Source organism: Pelodiscus sinensis, chromosome 2 (genome assembly GCF_049634645.1).
Source record: "Pelodiscus sinensis isolate JC-2024 chromosome 2, ASM4963464v1, whole genome shotgun sequence".
NCBI classification, from domain to species: domain Eukaryota; kingdom Metazoa; phylum Chordata; order Testudines; family Trionychidae; genus Pelodiscus; species Pelodiscus sinensis.
In genome coordinates this window covers 81,158,759-81,177,930 of record NC_134712.1, presented here as the reverse complement: position 1 = coordinate 81,177,930, position 19,172 = coordinate 81,158,759, and the positions used below count along the sequence as shown (strand labels likewise).

Below are 19,172 nucleotides of genomic sequence, written 5' to 3'. Positions count from 1 at the left end.
TCTCTGGTAGGATCTATAAAGAGCTCTTTATACTTTTATTCAGGAGAGTCAGAATGTCACGCAACACAATAACGTGAGTAACCCTCTTAAAAAGCTGGGATGGGACTCATGTGCTTTGCCTTTTAGAGCTGTACTTCATCTGTAGGTTCAATGAAATTTCTAGACTTCCATCCTGTGAGTGAATCATTGACTGGCAAGGACAATATGTTTTATTCAGAGTTTCAAAAAGGACTGATCCCTCCTTGTTAAGATGTCTCCAAGTGAGTCTTGGCTGATTCAGTTTCAAATTTTTCATCACAGCAGAAAATGGAGCAATCATGGAAGAGTTCACCTTCTGTGGCTCTTGTAATAATCTGGGTTTTTTTGTCCTTTGAGGAGAAGGGGTATTTTTGGGGGAGGGTTGGGGGGCACGGAGGAGTTTGAAGATGCTATCTAGAGGAGGTGGCTACTTTCAGAGTTGCACTCAGCACCAAAGTAACTTGTATAACAGTTGAAGGTGTGAACTTCTCACAATCTTGAATAAAAAAAGATTAAAGTAGAAACCTACAAATTCAGGTCCACAGAAAAAGTAAACGAAATAGTGGACTGTACTATGTTCATTCTTTCTGAAAAAATAATTAACTTAATTTTTTATTTTCTCGTATAGTTTTTTAATTGTTTTTAAACAGTTCTGAATTTTGAATAGCTGCATCTAATCACACTGCTCTATTTATACAACATTTTACAGTTAAACAACTTTTACAAGCAAAATAATGTTTACATTATTAATGATCCTTTATTTATTGCTACAATTACTGCTTTGTAGCAAAGTAACATTACCTTTATATGGAGGCATAAATCCTTGACAAGAGTCCGGCTGGCAACAGTTCGAACATTAGAAACCACAGGAGTAGCTGGTAGAGAGTCTGGTAGCAACTGCACTGGATCATTAGGTACCACTTCAATTATGATCTTGAGAAAATAAGAGGAACTACATAGTTAATTGAAATTTCATCTACAATATGTAGGCTACTCAACAATACTGAAACAAATGCAGCGTATAAGCTAAAATATGTTCTTAAAACTGAATTGTAAACTTAAAAGGTCATAAGTTTTACTAGTTTATAAATTACACAGTTTAAAGAAATGTTATATTTTAACAGAAACAGCCAGGAGGTATTTATTAGGGATGTTAGCAAACATTTATTTTTGCAAACCTGTAACTGCTGAATTTTTCAATGGGTACACGTTTACACGCAGAAGGGGCAGGCTTTTAAGATGGTTCCTCACAAGCACCGGCTCCACCTGAAACCCCCACCTCCCTTTGCTGCCTCTACCCAGGCTTATCGGTTAATCATATAGATGACTACATGCTAATATCCCTAGTATTTATGAGACACAACAGAACAAACTGAAAAAAATCTTTTCAGCAGATGTCTGCCTACTTAAAATGCCAATAAAAACATGATTTCATAATGAACTATTCAAGGTCTCTTACTATCAAAAATAAAGTTATGGATTTTGCAAATCAACCAATTGTAATAGGAAGCCAAATGTTTTTATTAAAACTTCATCTTTCATTTACTCTAAAGAAGTTACAGAATTAATTTTCTAGTGTATGCACACTTAACTATATACAATTCATCACAGAAACAAACCTGTTCACTGCTGAGTATATTTGTCTTATCAACCGCATAAGCAAACTGGATGCTGTAGGTTCCCACTCTCTCTGGAACTATTTTATCCCTATGTTAATTAAAAAAGATATATTAATATTCACATTACAAATATGATCAAAAATAAAATCTTATCTATTTCTGTTCACCATTTACTGCAAAGTCATGAGGTACTTTACTTTCAATAAAGATTCTTCTTTTCTTTCCCCAAATTTATGAACAAAACCTGTGATAACCTGTCTAAGGAAGGCTTTCTATTGCGTTTATTACATTCTCTTCCTTTAAGAAAGATGGAATGGTTGATTTTACAATGTACTTATCCCTCCATCCCGATCACCTCACTTGCATAACAGCACTGAATTTCCTGGGTTTCGTTAGGAAAAGGCAGGTGCTAGTAATGGGGGATTTGATCATTAGAAACATAGATAGATGGGGTTGTGATGACTGAGAGAACCATATGGTAACTTGCCTGCCTGGTGCAAAGGTTATGGATCTCTCGAGACACCTAAATAGAGTTATGTATAGTGCTGGGGAGGAGCTGGTGGTCATGGTACATGTAAAGTACCAATGACATAAGGAAGGGTAGGAGGGAGGATCTGGAGGCCAAATTTAGGCTGCTAGGAAAGAGATTGAAATCCAGGACCTCTATGGTATCATTTTCTGAAATGCTTCCAGTTCCACGCGCAGGGCCAGGTAGGCTGGCAGACCTTCAGAGTCTCAATGCGTGGATGTGACAATGGTGTAGGGAGGAGGGGTTTAGATTCATTAGGAACTGGGGACACTTTTGGGAGAGGGGGAGCCTATACAGAAAGGAAGGATGGGCTCCACCTAAACCAAAATAGAACCAGGCTGCTGGCACTTAACATTAAAAAGGTTGTAGAACAGTCTTTAAACTAAGGGTTGGGGGAAAGCTGACAGGTGCAGAGAAGCACATGGATCGGACAAAGATATCTATTAGGGGAGGTTCTATTAATAGAGATGATCTATGTTCTAGTCAGGAGGAGAAGATAGAAGTATGGGTTGGATCAGGTGAGACAATCAAATGAAAAAGTCTAAAAAAGAAATGGCAGACAGATAAATAGTGACAATTTATTAAAGTGCATATACACAAATGCTAGAAGTCTAAATAGTAAAATGGGAGAACTAGAGTGCCTAGTTTTAAAGGGGAATATTGATATAATAGGCATCACAGAAACTTAATGGAATGAGGACAATCAATGGGACACAGTCATACCACGGTACAAAACATATTGGAAGGACAGAACAGGTCGTGCTGGTGGGGGAGTAGCACTACGCATGAAAGAAAACGTAGAATCAAATGAGGTAAAAATATTAAATGAGCCCAAATATTCCATAGAACTACTACTATGGATAGTAATTCCATGCTCTAATAATAAGAAGCAAAATGCAGGACAATGTAGCACTTTAAAGACTAACAAGATGGTTTATTAGATGATGAGCTTTCGTGGGCCAGACCCACTTCCTCAGATCAAATAGTGGAAGAAAGTAGTCACAACCATATATACCAAAGGATACAATTTAAAAAAAATGAACAAATATGAAAAGGACAAATCACATTGCAGAACAGAAGGGGGATGCGGGGGGGTGGGAAGGGGGAGGAAAGAAGGTAAGTGTCTGTGAATTGCTGATATTAAAGGTAGGGATATAGCAGTAAGGATATATTATCAACCACCTGATCAGGACAGTGATAGTGACTTTGAAATGCTAAGGGAGATTAGAGAGGCTATCAAATTAAAAACTGGATAATAGTGGCGGATGTCATCTATCCCGATATTGACTGGATACATGTCACCTCAGAACGGGATACAGAGATAAATTTTGTTGATACTTTAAGTGACTGCTTCTTGGAGAAGCTGATTCTGGAACCCACAAGGGGAGAGGCTAATCTTGATTTAGTCCTAAGTGGAGTGCATCAGGATCTGGTTCAAGAGGTAAACATAACTGGACAACTTGGAAATAGTGACCATATTATAATACAATTTAACAATACTGTGGTGGAAACACCTCAGCAGCCCAGCACTGTGGCATTTAATTTCAGAAAGGGAAACTACACAAAAGTGAGGAAGTTAGTTAAACAGAAATTAAAAAGTACAGTGACAAAAGTAAAATCTCTGCAAGCTGAGATTTTCAAAGACACCATAATATAGGCCTAACTTAAATGTACACCCCAAATAAAAAACAGTAAGAGAACCAAAAAAGTGCCACTGTGGCTAAACAACCAGGTAAAAGAAGCAGTGACAGATAAAAAGATACCTTTTAAAAAGTGGAAATCGAATTCTAGTGAGGAAAATAGAAAGGAGCATAAATTTTGTCAAATTAAGTGCAAAAATATAAGAAAAGCCAAAAAGGAGTTTGAAGAACAGCTAGCCAAAAAGTCAAAAAGTAATACAGGCAGTCCCCGGGTTACGTACAAGATAGGGACTATAGGTTTGTTCTTAAGTTGAATTTGTATGTAAGTCGGAACTGGCTCCAGATTCAGCCGCTGCTGAAACTGATCAGCCGCTGACTACAGGAAGCCCTAGGCAGAGTTGCTCTGCCCCCGGCTTCCTGGAATCAGCCGCTGATCAGTTTCAACAGCAGCTGAATCTGGACTCCTGGGACGTAACAGCTGGGGCGCTGCTGGGTAGGTCCCCGCAGGACCAACCCGGCAGCACCTCAGCTGCTCTACCCCAGGCGTCCCGCAACAAAAGCCTGGTCTGCTGGGGGAGAAGGGGGGGACAAACTAGCTGCGCTCCCTCCCCCCCCAGCAGACCAGGGAGACCCGAGCAAAGCCGCGGAGGCGCAGAGGTCCCGCTGCCTCTGCGGCTTTGCTCCTGTCTCCCTGCTGTGCTGGGGGGGGAGTCCCCCCCAGCACAGCAGGGAGACAGGAGCAAAACCGCAGAGGTGGGGGACCCCGCCACCCGTGCGGCTTTGCTCCGGGGCAAAGGAGCAAAGCCGCACGGGCGGCGGCGTCCCGCCGCCTGTGCAGCTTTGCTCGGATCTCCCTGCTGTGCTGGGGAGTCCCCCCCAGCACACAAAGGAGACACGGAGCAGCTTTTCTCGCCCCGGAGGATGCGGTGGCGAGACCGCTGCGCTCTGGGCGGTCCCGCCGCCCGCGAGCTCTGGGGCGAGAAAAGCCCCGTTCGTAAGTGCGGATCCGACATAAGTCGGATCCGCGTAAGTCGGGGGACTGCCTGTATAGCAAAATGTTTTTTAAGTACATCAGAAGCAGGAAGCCGGCTGAACAACCAGTGGGACCCTGGGATGATCGAGATGCTAAAGGAGCCCTCAGAGATGATAAAGTCATAGCAGAGAAGCTAAATGAATTCTTTGCTTCAATCTTCACAACTGAGGATACTGGGGAGATTCCCAAACCTGAGCCATTCTTTTTAGGTGACAAATCTGAGGAATTGTCCCAGATATTTCTTCGGCAATCTCTAGGATGGCTTCATTAAGAGGGATAGAGAGTCTTGACCTGTGTTGGGGTTGGAGATTTTTGAACAGTGTGTGCTGTCAGTCTTTGACCTCTTCCATTGGTATCTCCTGCGTAATAGCTACTTGTTTGAAGAGTTCTTGAAATTGACGAAGGTCGTCTGGTGGAGACACTTCGCCAGGAATGACTGCTTTGTCTGGTGGAAAGGAGTCTACTGGAGAGACTTTAGGTGGCTGGTCCTCAGAGTGTGAGTGTTCCGGTTCTGATGACAGAGGAGGGGGTAATGCTGTCTGTCCTGTGGGAGTTGGGGGAGACGGAGTTGGTGAATGCCTAGAGGAACCATAGTCATAGCTGGATTGCAAGGGAGAACAGGACCTGTAATGATAGGAGTATCTATTTTGGGAATCGCAGGAATAACGATCATCTCGGTGGTACAACCTATCCAACGTTGAACGTTTTTCTGGATAGTAGGAATGAGTACACTACCAATGATGAATTCGTGGAGATCGAGGAGAATGAGAGCGGTTATAAGAAACCCTGTAAGAAGTAAGAGAGATGGACCAATGTCTGTGGTGATGGCTTTCACGGTTAGGATAGGCAGCCAAGAATGGAGATTGTAATCTGCATGGTGAATGTGCAGATCTGTGACGGCTGTTATGGTAGGGTGGAGAGCACGCTGCCGGAGGAGAAGGGGATGGTGCCGGCGAGAAAACAAGGGAGCAAGAATGGCTTCATCCTGGTGGTGTCATTGGAGTTGTGCTCGCGGTGCCGCTGGTGAACGAGTGCAGTGCTGTGGTGATAGGTGCCGCTCTTGCCAGTGCCGGCGATTCCGGTACTGGCATTGTTGGTGTCGCATTATCGGATGGCATTTGCATCAGCGCCGTGCGCTCCGGTGTCGGTTCAATCGTTGGTGCCGGTGGTTTGGGTGCCAGCGGAGCCTATGTGACCCTTGGTGCTGTGGAAGCTCTCCGGCTTCCTTAGGCTTTGGTGCCGCTGACAGCTTAGTGCGCAACTTATCTGTGCCGGACGTGTCCCCATGGCTGACTCTGCTGTGAGAGCCGGTGGGTAGAGATCTTGTAGAAGAGACTTTTGATTTCTTTGGGGAGGCTGCGGTAGGGGACGATGCCCTACACTTTGGAGGCTGTGCATCTGCAGTAGAAGCAAGAAGCTGAGGTTGCAGAGCCTTATCAAATAAGAGCATGTGCCGGAGCATTTCTCTGTCCCTCCTTGCCCTTGCCGTGAGTTTCGTGCAATGGGGGCATTTTTGGGGGACCTGGGACTCCCCCAGGCACCTTATGCAGGAGGAGTGGCCATCAGAGGCCAACATTACCTCAAGGCAGCTTTCACATTTCTTAAAAACCAGTGAAGACGGCATACTGAGTGCCTCATGGGTGGTCTTTACTTGGCGCGCTTGCAGCTTTTCTTCTTATGAGTTATAAGGATCTAACCGTGGTTGTTTTCGTGTTTTTTTTTTTAAACTTCAGGAGAACTGTTTAACTATATACAGTGAACACAGAAAGAAATGAGGAAAGGAAACCTACTATAAGGATTAAAACAATTAATTATAGTTTATTTTTTTAATAAAGATTAACTAAGAGGATGAACACAGTAACGAGGAAGGTAAGGGTATAAGTATGTACAAGTATAGCTATAGAACGGGTAATCTCAGGACAAAGGGATTGGTAAGAAGAGCACAGTTCCGTCCTTCTGCAGCCTGAGGCGGCTGAGAGGAACTGGCGAGAGGCCAGACCACGCATCAGGGAAAAGAGCGCGAATGCCGCGAGACACCGTGGCGCATGTGCGGTCTGGCCAAATACTGCTTCCAGAAAATTCTTCATACTGCGGCGCCAAGGCAAGCCCAGCACCCCACAGTGGAGCACCCTGCAGGGATATCCTCGAAAAAGGAAAAGTTATTTATTTATTCCCATAATAAAGGAACTAGAGAGCCATCAAATGAAATTAATAGGCAGCAGGTTTAAAACAAACAAAAGGAAGTTTTTTTCCCCCACTCAGGGCATAGTCAGCCTTTGGAACTCCTTGCTAGAGGATGCGGTAAAGGCTAGAACTTTAACAGGGTTAAACAAAGAACTAGATAGATTCATGGAAGTTAGGGTCCATCAATGGCTATTAGCCACAATGGGTAAGAAAGGTATCCCTGGCCTCTGTTTCTCTGGAGGTGAGTGACCTGGGGGGTGGGGGGTGGGGGGGATCACATGAGGATTACCTGTTGTGATCCCTCCCTTTGGGGCATCTGGAATTGGCCACTTTTGGCAGAGAGGATACTGGGCTAGATGGACCTTTGGTCTGCCCCATTATGGCCGTTCTTATATTAGCTTGTGTCACAACCATAATTATATTCACAGCATTTTAAACTACCTCATGGAAAGTTATCAGATATATTTAATAGAATGGGATGAACATTTTAAAATTGTTTTAGATTACTTTATTTACTTCCATTTTGACTACTTTCCTCTTTTTCCTCCGCCATTTTATAAACAAAAAGCTCTGCTTTCTTGCATGGGTTGTTTCATAATTTCAGCCAGCAGTGATGTTAGTAGCAATTCCAACCCAGGAAACTGTAGGCACCTGAGCCAGAAATATGCCTTTTGTGTCTTAAACTACTTGGCATATTTCAGGAGCTATCACACTGTAAACAAACAAGAGACTGCTTAAATGGCAATAGCAGTAGTTAAATCAAGGAAAAGGGAATGAAAAGTAGGAGGCAGTACAGAATCGCAAGTGTCTGTCTGGGATGGTACAAGAATGTGCCATTCGTTACTCACTGCTGAACCTTGCAACTAAAGATCGTTATCAAGTGACAGACACAAAGGATAAATCATACACTGTACACCATTGTCACAATATGGCTGTCAGGAATTAGCCTCTTCACTGGTTTACAGAATTAGTTTGTCTCCTCTGTGCAATGGATTTGTATGTAATCCAAGATATTTATCTATTTGCCATCCTGATCACAATGCCCTCCTATTTCACTCAGATGAGTTCTCTAAAAGGCACTGGAATAATATATAAGGAAACTTATGTGTACAAAAACCTAACTTTCATTGAACACTTAATTGGATTCTTTCAAATTTGAATAGAAATCCAAATTCAATTATTAAATTTACAAATGTAAACAATTTGGACTTGTGTAGAATCATCACAGAAAGAAGAAATGGGAAATTAAAAAAATCCATTCTCCCTTATATTACTACTACACAGTATGGAAAGAATGAGTAATATCTGAATCTAAGCTTAGGGAAAGTTAGCACAGGAGTTTGGCCTAACAATGGCACCATTTTCAGATCACAGAAGATTGGATGTCAAGTCTGTTGCATTTCAAGAACATGGAATATAAGGACACATTGCTACTAACAAATCTGGTCAGGAGATGCAAGCGGTCTTTACTCCTGATGTGGACACTAGTACTTCCGTGATGTCCTCTTGAATTGGTCAATTTAAAGTTTTCTGTGCCTCTAGTATGCAACATTTAGGTTATATTCCTAATGATTATTTTTCCATTTCACAGGGAAAAATATTTTTCTGGAATACTTAACTGAATTACCATAGAAGAATCTTATGCCAAAAAGATACAATTTATTTTAATAGAAGACAAAAAACTTATCCTACTTTTAAAGATTTGTTTTCTTCAGATTACTACATTTGGCCATACTGAATCCCACCCTATTTAGATGGTTGTTGAAGAAGTTTTGAAATCCTTATAAAAGATAAGCTCCATCATCATATCTATGGCCTACTGGGAAAAGAAGAGTCTCTCCCGCAAAAGAATAAGCATGTCTTCTGTTAGCAAGTCTACTGCTTCATCAACCTTGGTTCCTATTAATTGTAAAAGTTCATCATAAAACCTCTGTTTTTTCTGCAAGTTCTCACTCAGATCTCAAGATAATCTCAAAGGAGAAATATTTTGCCTAAGTTTTAGGTCCTTTTTCCTCCCTGTTACCAGACTTCATGTGACGAATATCAAAGAACTGGGTTGTAAAGAATCTCTCTCAGGAATTCTAATTCTGTCTTGTCATGGTCAGTTTGACCAGAGCAGAGTTGCTGGGAACGGGAGAGGGTGAATAATGATTTTTTAACTTACAATTTTTAGGCTTCTTAGACTTTTGCTCCTACATTTCTTTGTGAACAAATACCACGAGTGAGCATGCATACTTTGGATGTGTTCTCCTTCACTATATTTAGGTGGAAAGATCCTTGTGTGAAAAAGTTATTCAAGTAGAGGCACTATGAAGGATTCCATTGGTATTGGGAAAAGCCTACGACAGGATCTTGGCACTCTTGACAGGATTCCAATTTGCTTCCCCAGACTATTTAGCACTTAAGTTACTTTTGGAGTATTACTGAGATACCCCATTTTTGTATCATACTTGCTCAGAAGCTGATAAAATCTACTCCAGAAAAAGAGAGTACATTCTGCTGTTGTGTGATCCTGCCATTATAGTTAGGGCATGTGACACACGTAAAGAATATGTATGGGCAAGTTCACAGATTATTAACTGTAGCTCTACTGCAGAGAAAGGAGATAACCCGATTCTGAGAACTAATGGATAACTTATGAGACAGAAAAAAAGAGAATCTCTTCCACCGACTGGGGACAGAGGAGAAGACATGAATGAAAACGATCCTTTTCCCTATCCCAAATAAATGAATAATTATGGATTGGGAAGGTGGCTTTAAAATGAGGTATGCAATACCCCAAGACTGTATTTTAATATGTTGAAAAATTATATATAAAATGCTCTCACTGATCTCAAAAGAACGGGGATTATTTCTTGTGAAGGAATCCATTCCATATGTATTGTATTATGTCAGTACATTAGAACATATAAGTTTCTCATCCGTGATGTTGAAATTAAGGCATTTCTCCAATAGCTATGTTAATACTTACTCTATTCTGAATATTAATTATAAAGGAGTTGACTTGTACCTGAAGTAAAAAAAGCCCTCATCCTTGCCATCCTTGACTTTACTACAGCCAAAAGTTGTAGCCTGAAAAGAACAGGATTAAAAAAGGTAAAGGTAACAGATCTAATATTTTAAAGCACTTCATACATGCTATCTATAGCCTTACTAAACATCTGTCAAAAATAGTACATTTGTTATATAGCTTAAATGCAGTTCCCATTAAATACATTTTTTAAATTAATAAAACTTGGAAGTCAGTAACAGTACCACATAGCAGTTTCCTGAAATAACTAGTAATTTAGAAGCTATTTTGGTATTCTTAATATCCGCATAATAGAGATATGTGAAATAATTGATATCTGAACACAGCATTGTTCCTTAGTTTAGCAGGGAAAATTACCAAATAATTTTGGAAATATCCCTTCTGTTCTTCAGAAGAAAAAAATGTTTTGTACAAAAGCCTGTCTCCTTTCTTCACTTCCAAAGACAAGAACAGCTAGTGCTACAATCAACCAAACAGAAATTTAAAACAGATGATGAAAAAAAAACCCTGCAATAAAATTTCTCTTCAATCTAGAATCTGGATTGATGGATGGGATCTGCTTACATGCACATGCACAGAGGCATCTTGATACCCCCTGCTCCATCTGGAAAGATTCCTGGTGGGTGCTAGTCTAGTGGCATGGGCTGGGAGGAAACTTCACAAAGAGTTTGTGAATAATACTGGAAAAGCATAGGGTACAATTCTTGTCCCACTAAAGGCAAGGAAAACTTTTCATTGACACTAATCCAACTCGAATGCATCATTTATAGATAACATCCTAGAACAGAATCGCAGCTGAAAGCTGCAAAATGTTATCTTTAGTAATGGTGCATACGTGCTTTCCAGATTTCAGTGAAAAGTGTCCTGCTTCTCTTTACCTGGACCCCAAATATCTGAGGGAGTGTGCTGTGATGCCAAAAGGCAAAATATCCGTTTGGAGATAATTCTTATACAGGCAGTCCCCGGGTTACGTACAAGATAGGGACTGTAGGTTTGTTCTTAAGTTGAATCTATATGTAAGTTGGAACTGGCATCCAGATTCAGCCGCTGAATCTGGACACCAGTTCTGACTTACATACAGACTCAATTAAGAACCCCAGGCATCCCCAAGTCAGCTGCTGCTGAAACTGATCAGCAGCTGATTCCAGGAAGCCTGGGGCAGAGCAACTCTGCCTCGGGCTTCCTGTAGTCAGCCGCTGGTCAGTTTCAGCAGCGGCTAACTTGGGGACGCCTGGGGTAGAGCAGCTCGGGTGCTGCTGGGTTGGTCCAGTAGCGCGGCCGCTCCTCGGCGCTACTGGACCAACCCAGCAGCACCCCAGCTGCTCTGCCCCAGGCGTCCTGATTCAGCCACTGCTGAAACTGATCAGCAGCGGCTGAATCAGGACTCCTGGGGCTGAGCAGCAGGGGTGCTGCCGGGTTGGTCCAGTAGCGCCAAGGAGCGGTGCTGCAGGACCAACTGGCAGCGCCTCACCTGCTCTACCACAGGCCCCAGGCTTTGCTCCACATCTCCCTGGTCTGCTGGGGGGGCACTAGCTGAGTCCCCCCCCAGCAGACCAGGGAGACGCGGAGCAAAGAGGCGGAGGACCCGGGCTGGACCGCAGTGCTTCCAGATCAGCGCCGCGGTCCGGCCCGGGTCCTGCGCCGCTTTGCTCCGCGTCTCCCTGGACTGCAGACCAGGGAGACGCTGAGCAAAGTGGCGTAGGACCCGGGGCCGGACCTGCGGCCGCTTCCAGATCAGCTGATCTGGAAGCGGCCGCGGGTCCGGCCCCGGGTCCTCCGCCGCTTTGCTCCCCGTCTCCCTGGTCTGCTGGCTCCCGCAGCAGACCAGGGAGACGGGGAGCAGCTTTTTTCACCCCGGAGGAGGCGGGCGGCAGGACCAGGTGTCCCGCCGCTCGAGTCCTCCGGGGCGAGAAAATCCCCGTTCGTAACTGCGGATCCGACATAAGTCGGATCCGCGTAACTCGGGGACTACCTGTACTTATTTTAACCCACTGACAAGTATAGGCTTTGAAAAAAGATATTTACCTGCTCTGTGACTGGTATTCTTCGAGATGGGTTGCTCATGTCCATTCACCACATGCACCAGTGCCCGAAGTTTTCCACTAAGCAGTACCCATAGGGGAGGGTTCCCAAGTGTCGCCTGGAGTCATGCATGCATGCTGCACTATATAGGGTGCGCCAGCCCCACCTTCCTCAATTCCTTCTTGCCGGAACTTTGACAAAAGGGAGGAGGGTGGAAAGCTGAATGGACATGAGCAAAACATCTTGGAGAACACCAGTTACAGAACAGGTAACTTTTTTCTTCCTCAAGTGATTGCTCATGTCCATTCAACATAGGTGACTGTAAGCAGTATCTACGGAGGTGGATAGGAGTTATGAGAATGCAGGCTGCAATACAGCCCTGCCAAATGTGGCATCCTCCCTAGCCTGAGGCGTGATGGTATAATGAGACATTAATGTATGAACCAACAACAATGTTGCTGCTCTATAAATGTCCTGAATCTGGAAATGTGCGAGGTAAGCTCACGAGGAAGCTTGAACCCTAGTGGAGCGGGCCCTAATTAACTCTAGTGGCTGGGCCCCCTCTAACTCACAGCACATGCGGATGCAGGAAGTAATCCATTTAGACAGTCGTTGGGAGGAGATGGGGAACCCCTCCCATGTTACACAAGCCACAAACAGTTGTATAGAGCTGCAAAAGGCCCATGTCCTCTCCAGGTAAAACACCAGCCCCAGACGCACATCCAATGTGTAGAGGCACTTCTCCTCCTCACTGTTTGTATGAGACTTGGGGAGAAGACTGGCACAAAAATGTCCTGGTACACATGGAAGGCGGAGACCACCTTAGGGAGAACAGCTGGTTCTGACATCAATGGTCAAAGCTCTGACTGCCATTACCTTGGCTAGATGGGTATCAGGAAGGCTACCTTGAAGGAGAGTAGTGACACGGGGCACATAGCTAACAGCTCAAACAGGGAACCTATGAGCTCTGCCAGGACCAGGTTCGGGTTCCCCTGACAAGAGTGTCCCCGACCTGGAGACAGAGCCGCCCCAGGCCCCTTTGTAACTGAGAGGTAACACCATGGAAAAATATCGAGCGACCCTGCAGCAGCGGGTGAAAGGCAGAGATGGCTGCCAAGTGGACCTTGGTGGTGGCCAAGGCCAAACCTTTCTGCTTCTGGGAGGCCTAACCTGGAACCATCCACCATTGTTGCCCCCATTTGGAGAAATGGGTCCATTTAGTTACGTAAGTTGATCATGTTGAGAGCTTATGATTCTCAAGGAGGACCAGTTGCATGTCCTCCGAACATTCCAGCTCCTTCAGGTTCAGTCATGGATGAAGCATGCCATCAGATGGAGCAATCTACTTTGGTCCTTGGAGAGCAGGTCCAGCCTCAGCAGCAGCCTCCTGGGCATGTGGGACACCAGGTTCATCAGCACCTCGAACCAGCACTGAGGAGGGCAGGTCAGAGTGTTGAGGATGATCACCACCTTGTCCCTCTTGACCTTTTGTAGGACCTTTCTGATGAGGGAAAATGGAGGGAAGGCATACAGAAGGCCTTCCGACCACCTGAACAGGAACACATCAAGCCGAGAGCCCCGCTCAAGGCCGTGTCTGGAACAGAACTGACTGAACTTTGTGTAATCTGTTGTTGTGAAGAGATCTGCTAGGGGATAGTCCCAGTCTTGGAAGAGGGAAACAGTCATCTCGGCATGGGGAGCCCATTTATGGTAAGAGAAGAACTCTCTGCTGAGAAAATCTATGATCATGTGTTGGACTCTTCGAAGGTGACAAGCTTCCAGCGTGATGCTGTGCAGGACGCAAAACTCCTAGAGCCTCATTGCCTCTATGCGGAGCTCTGGAGACTGCCCCTCCCCCATCTGTTTATATAATATATGGTGGCTATGTTGTCCATGAGTACGCACACCACTCTGTCCGTTAGATTTAGAAAGAACACCGTGCGTACATTTCCGACTGCTCATAGCATGCCATGCAAATGTGAAAGCTCTTTTTTGAGGGAACCACATAGCCTGGGTGCAAAGGGTTCCCATGTAGGCTCCACAATCGCAATCTAATGCGTTGGCCACCAGTTCCCTGGAGGATGGTTGAGAGAGGTATGGCACGCCTGACATAACCTGTGTTGGGTCTGTCCACCAGCCCAGAGCAGACAGGACCGGGGCATCACTGTCACTACCTACTCTAGGGAATGTGTTGCTGGAGAGTAAACAGAGGTCAACCACTGCTGGGGGGGGGAGGGGGGCTCATCCTGAGCCTGGCCAGGGGCACCACATATGCATAAGCCACCATAAGGCCCAAGATCTGGAAACAAACTTGAACTGTAGTCATGGGGGCAAGCATGAGCTGATGAATGAGGGCAGTGTGCGCCTCAAATCTCTCCTGGGAAAGTGATGCTCTGATTCTAGTGGAGTCCAGGACTGCTCTTATGAACTCTATCCTCTGGGTGGGCACCAAGAGGGATTTCTTTCTGTTTATTAGGAGGCCAAGCTGATGGCACATGTCCAGGAAGAGGAGGAGGATGTACCACTGAACTTTCCATTTGGACAGCCCCTTGACTAGTCAATTGTTCAGGTAAGGGTACACCTGAATGCCCTGACACCTGAGGTATGCTGCCACCTCTAACACACATTTGATAAAAACCCTGGGGGCTGTAGAAAGTCCAAAGGTCAGGACTGCAAATTGGAAGTGTTCCTTACAACTATAAATCTCAGGAATTGTGTGAGGCCATCAAAGATGGCAATGTGGAAGTATGCATCTTTGAGGTCGAGGGTGACTTAACCAGTCCCTAGGATTCAGTTCAGGGACAAATAGTGACCAGGGAGACCATACAGAACTTGAAGCAGACAAGATACTTGAGGCCTCGCAGGTCCTGCCATAGTTCCCCCTTCGCCTGGGGAATAAGGAGAGTAGAAATTCTTGTTCTCAAATTATGGTGGTTCTCTCTACACTGCTCCCACCTGAAGCAACTGGGAAAGCTCCTGTTTGAGAGTTGCTCATGAGAGGGGTCCCTGAAGAGAGAGAGAAGCAGTGGGTGGGAAGGCAGTATAGAGAACTGGAGGATGCAGCCATGTTGGACAGGGGCCAGGACCCAACAGTCCAACTTAATTTCCCTCCATACTGGGAGGAAGGAATGGAGCTTGGTAAAAAACAGGCAGGATCCAAGGAGTCTGGTATGTTGTCCTCAGGCACACCCTCAAAAGAACCGCTTGCCCTGGGACTTCGCCTGATTGATCAATTGTTGGCCAGATGATAGGTGGTGTCCTTGTTTGCACTTTGGAGGCTTAAGGTATGAAGGGGCCCTCTTCAGGTGAGGATATTGGCACTTGCTAGAGGACCTGTTGCTTGAACCGCCCACAAGTTTTTAAGGTTGCACATGAGTCCTTGAGCCTGTGCAATTCTGTGTGTCTGTCTGTTCTGTGAACAGGGCCCACATGTTAAATGACAAGTCCCGAATGGAGTTCTGTACCTCCGGAGACAGATACGACAGGAGAAACCAGGCCGCCTGCCTCATGCAAATTGCTGAAGCTATGGAGAGAGCTGCTGAGTCTGCAGCATCAGATGCCACTTGCAGAGCTGGCAGCGTCACTGAGGAACTTTCCTCAATGAGGGCCTTGAACTCCTTGTGAGACTTTTCGGGCAAGGAGGCCTCAAACTTTGCCAACACTCCGCAGGTGTTCATGCCATACCCTGCAAAAAGGGCCTGAGGGCTTGCCACCCTCGGATGCTGATCGAGGAATAAACCTTTCTACCAAACAAGTCCAGTCGTTTGGAATCTTTACTCTTAGGTGCTGGCACTGGATGGCCTTGGCGTTCCCTGTAGTTCATGGACTCCACCATGAGGGAGTTGGGCGGTGGGTGGGTATAAAGGTAGTCATGGCTCCCCTCCAGGACAAAGTAATTCTACTCTGCCATCTTGGCTATTGGTGGAATGGAGGAGGGTGTCTACCACAGCGCCTTAGCAATTTTGGTGACCGTCTCATGCAAGGGTAATGCCATCCTGCCTGGACCCACTTCACGCAGGACTCCGAATGAGTCCAAAGATTCCTGCACCTCCTGGGCTCGTAAGCATAGGCCATTGGCTACCCTCCTTAGGAGGTCCTGGTGGGCCCTCAAATCCTTCTGGGGTACCACCAGGAAGGAAGCCACGACTGTCTTGTCTGGGAATGAGAAGGAAGAGGCCAGGGACAACTGGGCTTCTTCATCCTGTGGGGGCTGGTCCTCTGTGCCCACTGCTTGTTGGGTGAGGGGAAAAGGCGTGCCCACGCCCCCTTGGGGTCCACAAGGCCCTGGCAGTACTGAAGGAGCCTGGGACACACCAGCAACTGGGCAGGTGAGCTGGGACTGGGACTAGGAAGCTCCAGGGAGTCCATGGGCACCATTGTGGCTGCCACTGCAACTGTGGCCACAGTGTGCCATGCAATGGTCAGTTGCGCGGTCTACTGCACCGGGTGGGAAGGAGGCTGTTTCTAACCCCACGCTGCGGGAATGGATGTTTGCCAAAGCCCATGAGGATGAATGGGAACAGCAGCTTTTCTGGTGTTAAATCTCTGTCACAAATAGAGACAGTGGTGACCGGGAGCGTCTACAGGAACTTCAAAGGCCCAATGACCCATTACTTAAGTCTGGCAAATGGTGCTGGACCAAGGCTCCATGGTACCAGGACAGGGACCAGGAGAAATGGGACTTGCCTCTGCAGCTGTAGAGGCTTGGTGCTGACGAGTATCTATAGCGTGACGAATGGTGCCTGTGTCATGGGGAGCGGTCCCCTCAGCGAGTGCAACGAGTTGGAAGAGTCGCTATCTCCTCTATGCTTCTGGTGTCAGGGTGAGTATGCCCGCACAGGTCTGTGCACTAACTTCAGCAATACAGAAGATTGCACATCATGCCCTGGTCTCTCACGTGCAGACCTATGGGGACTTAATAACACTTTCCTCTCAGATGCTGGAGGAGAGCAGGACTGGACCATGCTGAGCAGCGGGAACCAAATGGAAGTTCACCCCAGTGCCTGATGTTGCGGGCAGAACCGGCATGGTGCTTATGTCCTGTTTCTGGCCTGTAACGCCTCTGGTGTGGAGGGAAGACAGATCTCCAACACCGATGACGGTGACCAGGATGCAGGCTTGGTGTCTCCTGAGCCTTCTCTGGGTTGTCTGCTGGCTGATTGCCTTTCCTCCCCTTATCTTTGTATGAGGAGTGGTCTTTGCCTGGCTTCCTAGCAAGCCTAGTCAGGGCTGGGGGTGATGAGTGCTGCCAAGCTGTTGACACCAGCAGTGCGCTGTGCCCTGAGGCACCAGGACCTGGTGCCAAGTCCAACTGCTGGACTGACAGAGCTAGCACAGACTCCATCAAGAACACTTTCAGCCAAATACTATGCTCCTTAGCAGTTATGGAATGTAAAGACCTGCAAACATGATACTTGTCCAACATATGTCCTTCCCCCCAGACAACGTAAACAGTCAGATGCAGGTCGCTAACTGGCATTTGCCTGTGACATGCAGTACAGGTTTTGAAGCCAGGGATTTGGGGGGAGAGCAGGGCATGCTCCATCCCCCAGGCAGTTTTTTTTCCCATATATGTTGAAGATTTACAGTTCACAGGTATATCACAGTTCATTAAAGGGGAACTTGGATGCAAAGGGAATGATTGCCACAGCTGATGTTGGAGCATGCTGTTCCAAGCACCATCACCGGCAGTAAGAAGGAACTGAGGAGGGAGGGACCACGGTGGGAGGGGTGCCCTATACAGTGCAGCATGCATGTGCCACTCCAAGGGACGCTGGGGACTCCAGCCCCTATGGGTACTGCTTAAGGAAAAACTTCTGTTACACACCCCTATGTTGAATGAACATGAGCAATCACTTGAAGAATTTGAGGCTTCAAACAAAGTGCATCAAATTGGCAACTGGTAACTCTTCACATCTCTTCTGACATCCTGACAGAGCATAAAGAGGCTCCTTTGGTTTTTAAGGTTTGGAGATTAGCAGCTTTTTAGAGTCATGAATTCATGCTTTTTAAGAACCACAGTACCTAAAACTTCAGCTATATACACAAATTCAAAACAACAGATTTCCTTACATTAAGAAAACTGCACAATACTGTTACGATAATCTTAATCTCATGACTATATTTCATTATTTTAAAATTGTATATTGTTGCATCATCATATATTAAACAACTGTCAAAAAACATGAAATATATATTAATACACATTACACTTCCATTATGCTCCTTTACTGTTTTTTGGCAATTCAGAAACTTCCCAGTGTAATTTGTAATAGGTCTCCCCTGAGTGTGAATTAATGAATCTCTGCTCAATAGCAACAACATTCTTAATGTTGGGAGTCCTACAGTTTTGCCTGTTTAATCTTGTTTAAAGTAACTGGGAGAGCAGCTGGCATGGACATACATTTCTCAGACAGTAAAATTAATAACTATTCGCTGCAATTCAGAGAAAGACGTTTCTATAAACAAAGCACACAGAATTCTCTTCTGATAAAAATTGTGTGTATTACAACATTTCCCAATTACTCACATTAGCTGGTACTTTGTTTCCACTACTCTGTCCTTCCCACATTTTCATAAAAATCCGTCCTGGATTAATATTTTTAATAATGCTGTTATCTTCAGATATTATGCTAACCATAAAATCTGCAGAAATAAATAATTAAGATGTTATTTTTCAAGGTTACATTCAGAAACTCAGATCTGACTTCAAGAATGATACGTAAATTAGCATCCTCCATCTCCCTCCCCGTCCACATTTGTCACAAGTAGACAATAAAACTGAGAATGAGTGTTAGCCCATGTTTAAATTAATAAAAACTAATTATCTTTAAAACAAAACACTGCAGAGAAAAAGTTTTATTTTAAATACAGCAGTATTTGTTTATCAGCATATTGTATTTGTTAGGAGGCAACCAAAAATATTTCATAATTAATCTAAGCTAAACACATATTCAAGAGCATTTTGCTATACCTGAAGTTCTAACTGCAGGTTGGGACCCAAAAATGGGTCACAAGTCACAACCCCAATTTATTGAGATCCCCAGGTTTGGCATTAGACTGCTGGAGCCTAAGGCTAAAACCCAAACCCCACTAC

General features: G+C 45.1%; 1 protein-coding gene across 3 annotated transcripts in view; it reads right to left on the bottom strand.

The window, feature by feature from the left end:
• Positions 1 to 19,172, bottom strand: part of SMCHD1 (structural maintenance of chromosomes flexible hinge domain containing 1) — a 202,347-nt gene that overhangs the window by 62,087 nt on the left and 121,088 nt on the right. For all 3 annotated transcript variants that reach the window (XR_012901535.1, XM_075920926.1, XM_075920925.1), the window contains exons 33-36: positions 18,606 to 18,721; positions 10,034 to 10,095; positions 1,638 to 1,725; positions 820 to 951 (exon numbers count right to left, since the gene is read on the bottom strand). Coding sequence is in view for 2 of the 3 variants with exons in the window: in XM_075920926.1 (XP_075777041.1) it covers positions 820 to 951; positions 1,638 to 1,725; positions 10,034 to 10,095; positions 18,606 to 18,721 (398 nt within the window). In the remaining variant the exon portion in view is untranslated. The remainder of the gene's footprint in view (positions 1 to 819; positions 952 to 1,637; positions 1,726 to 10,033; positions 10,096 to 18,605; positions 18,722 to 19,172) is intronic.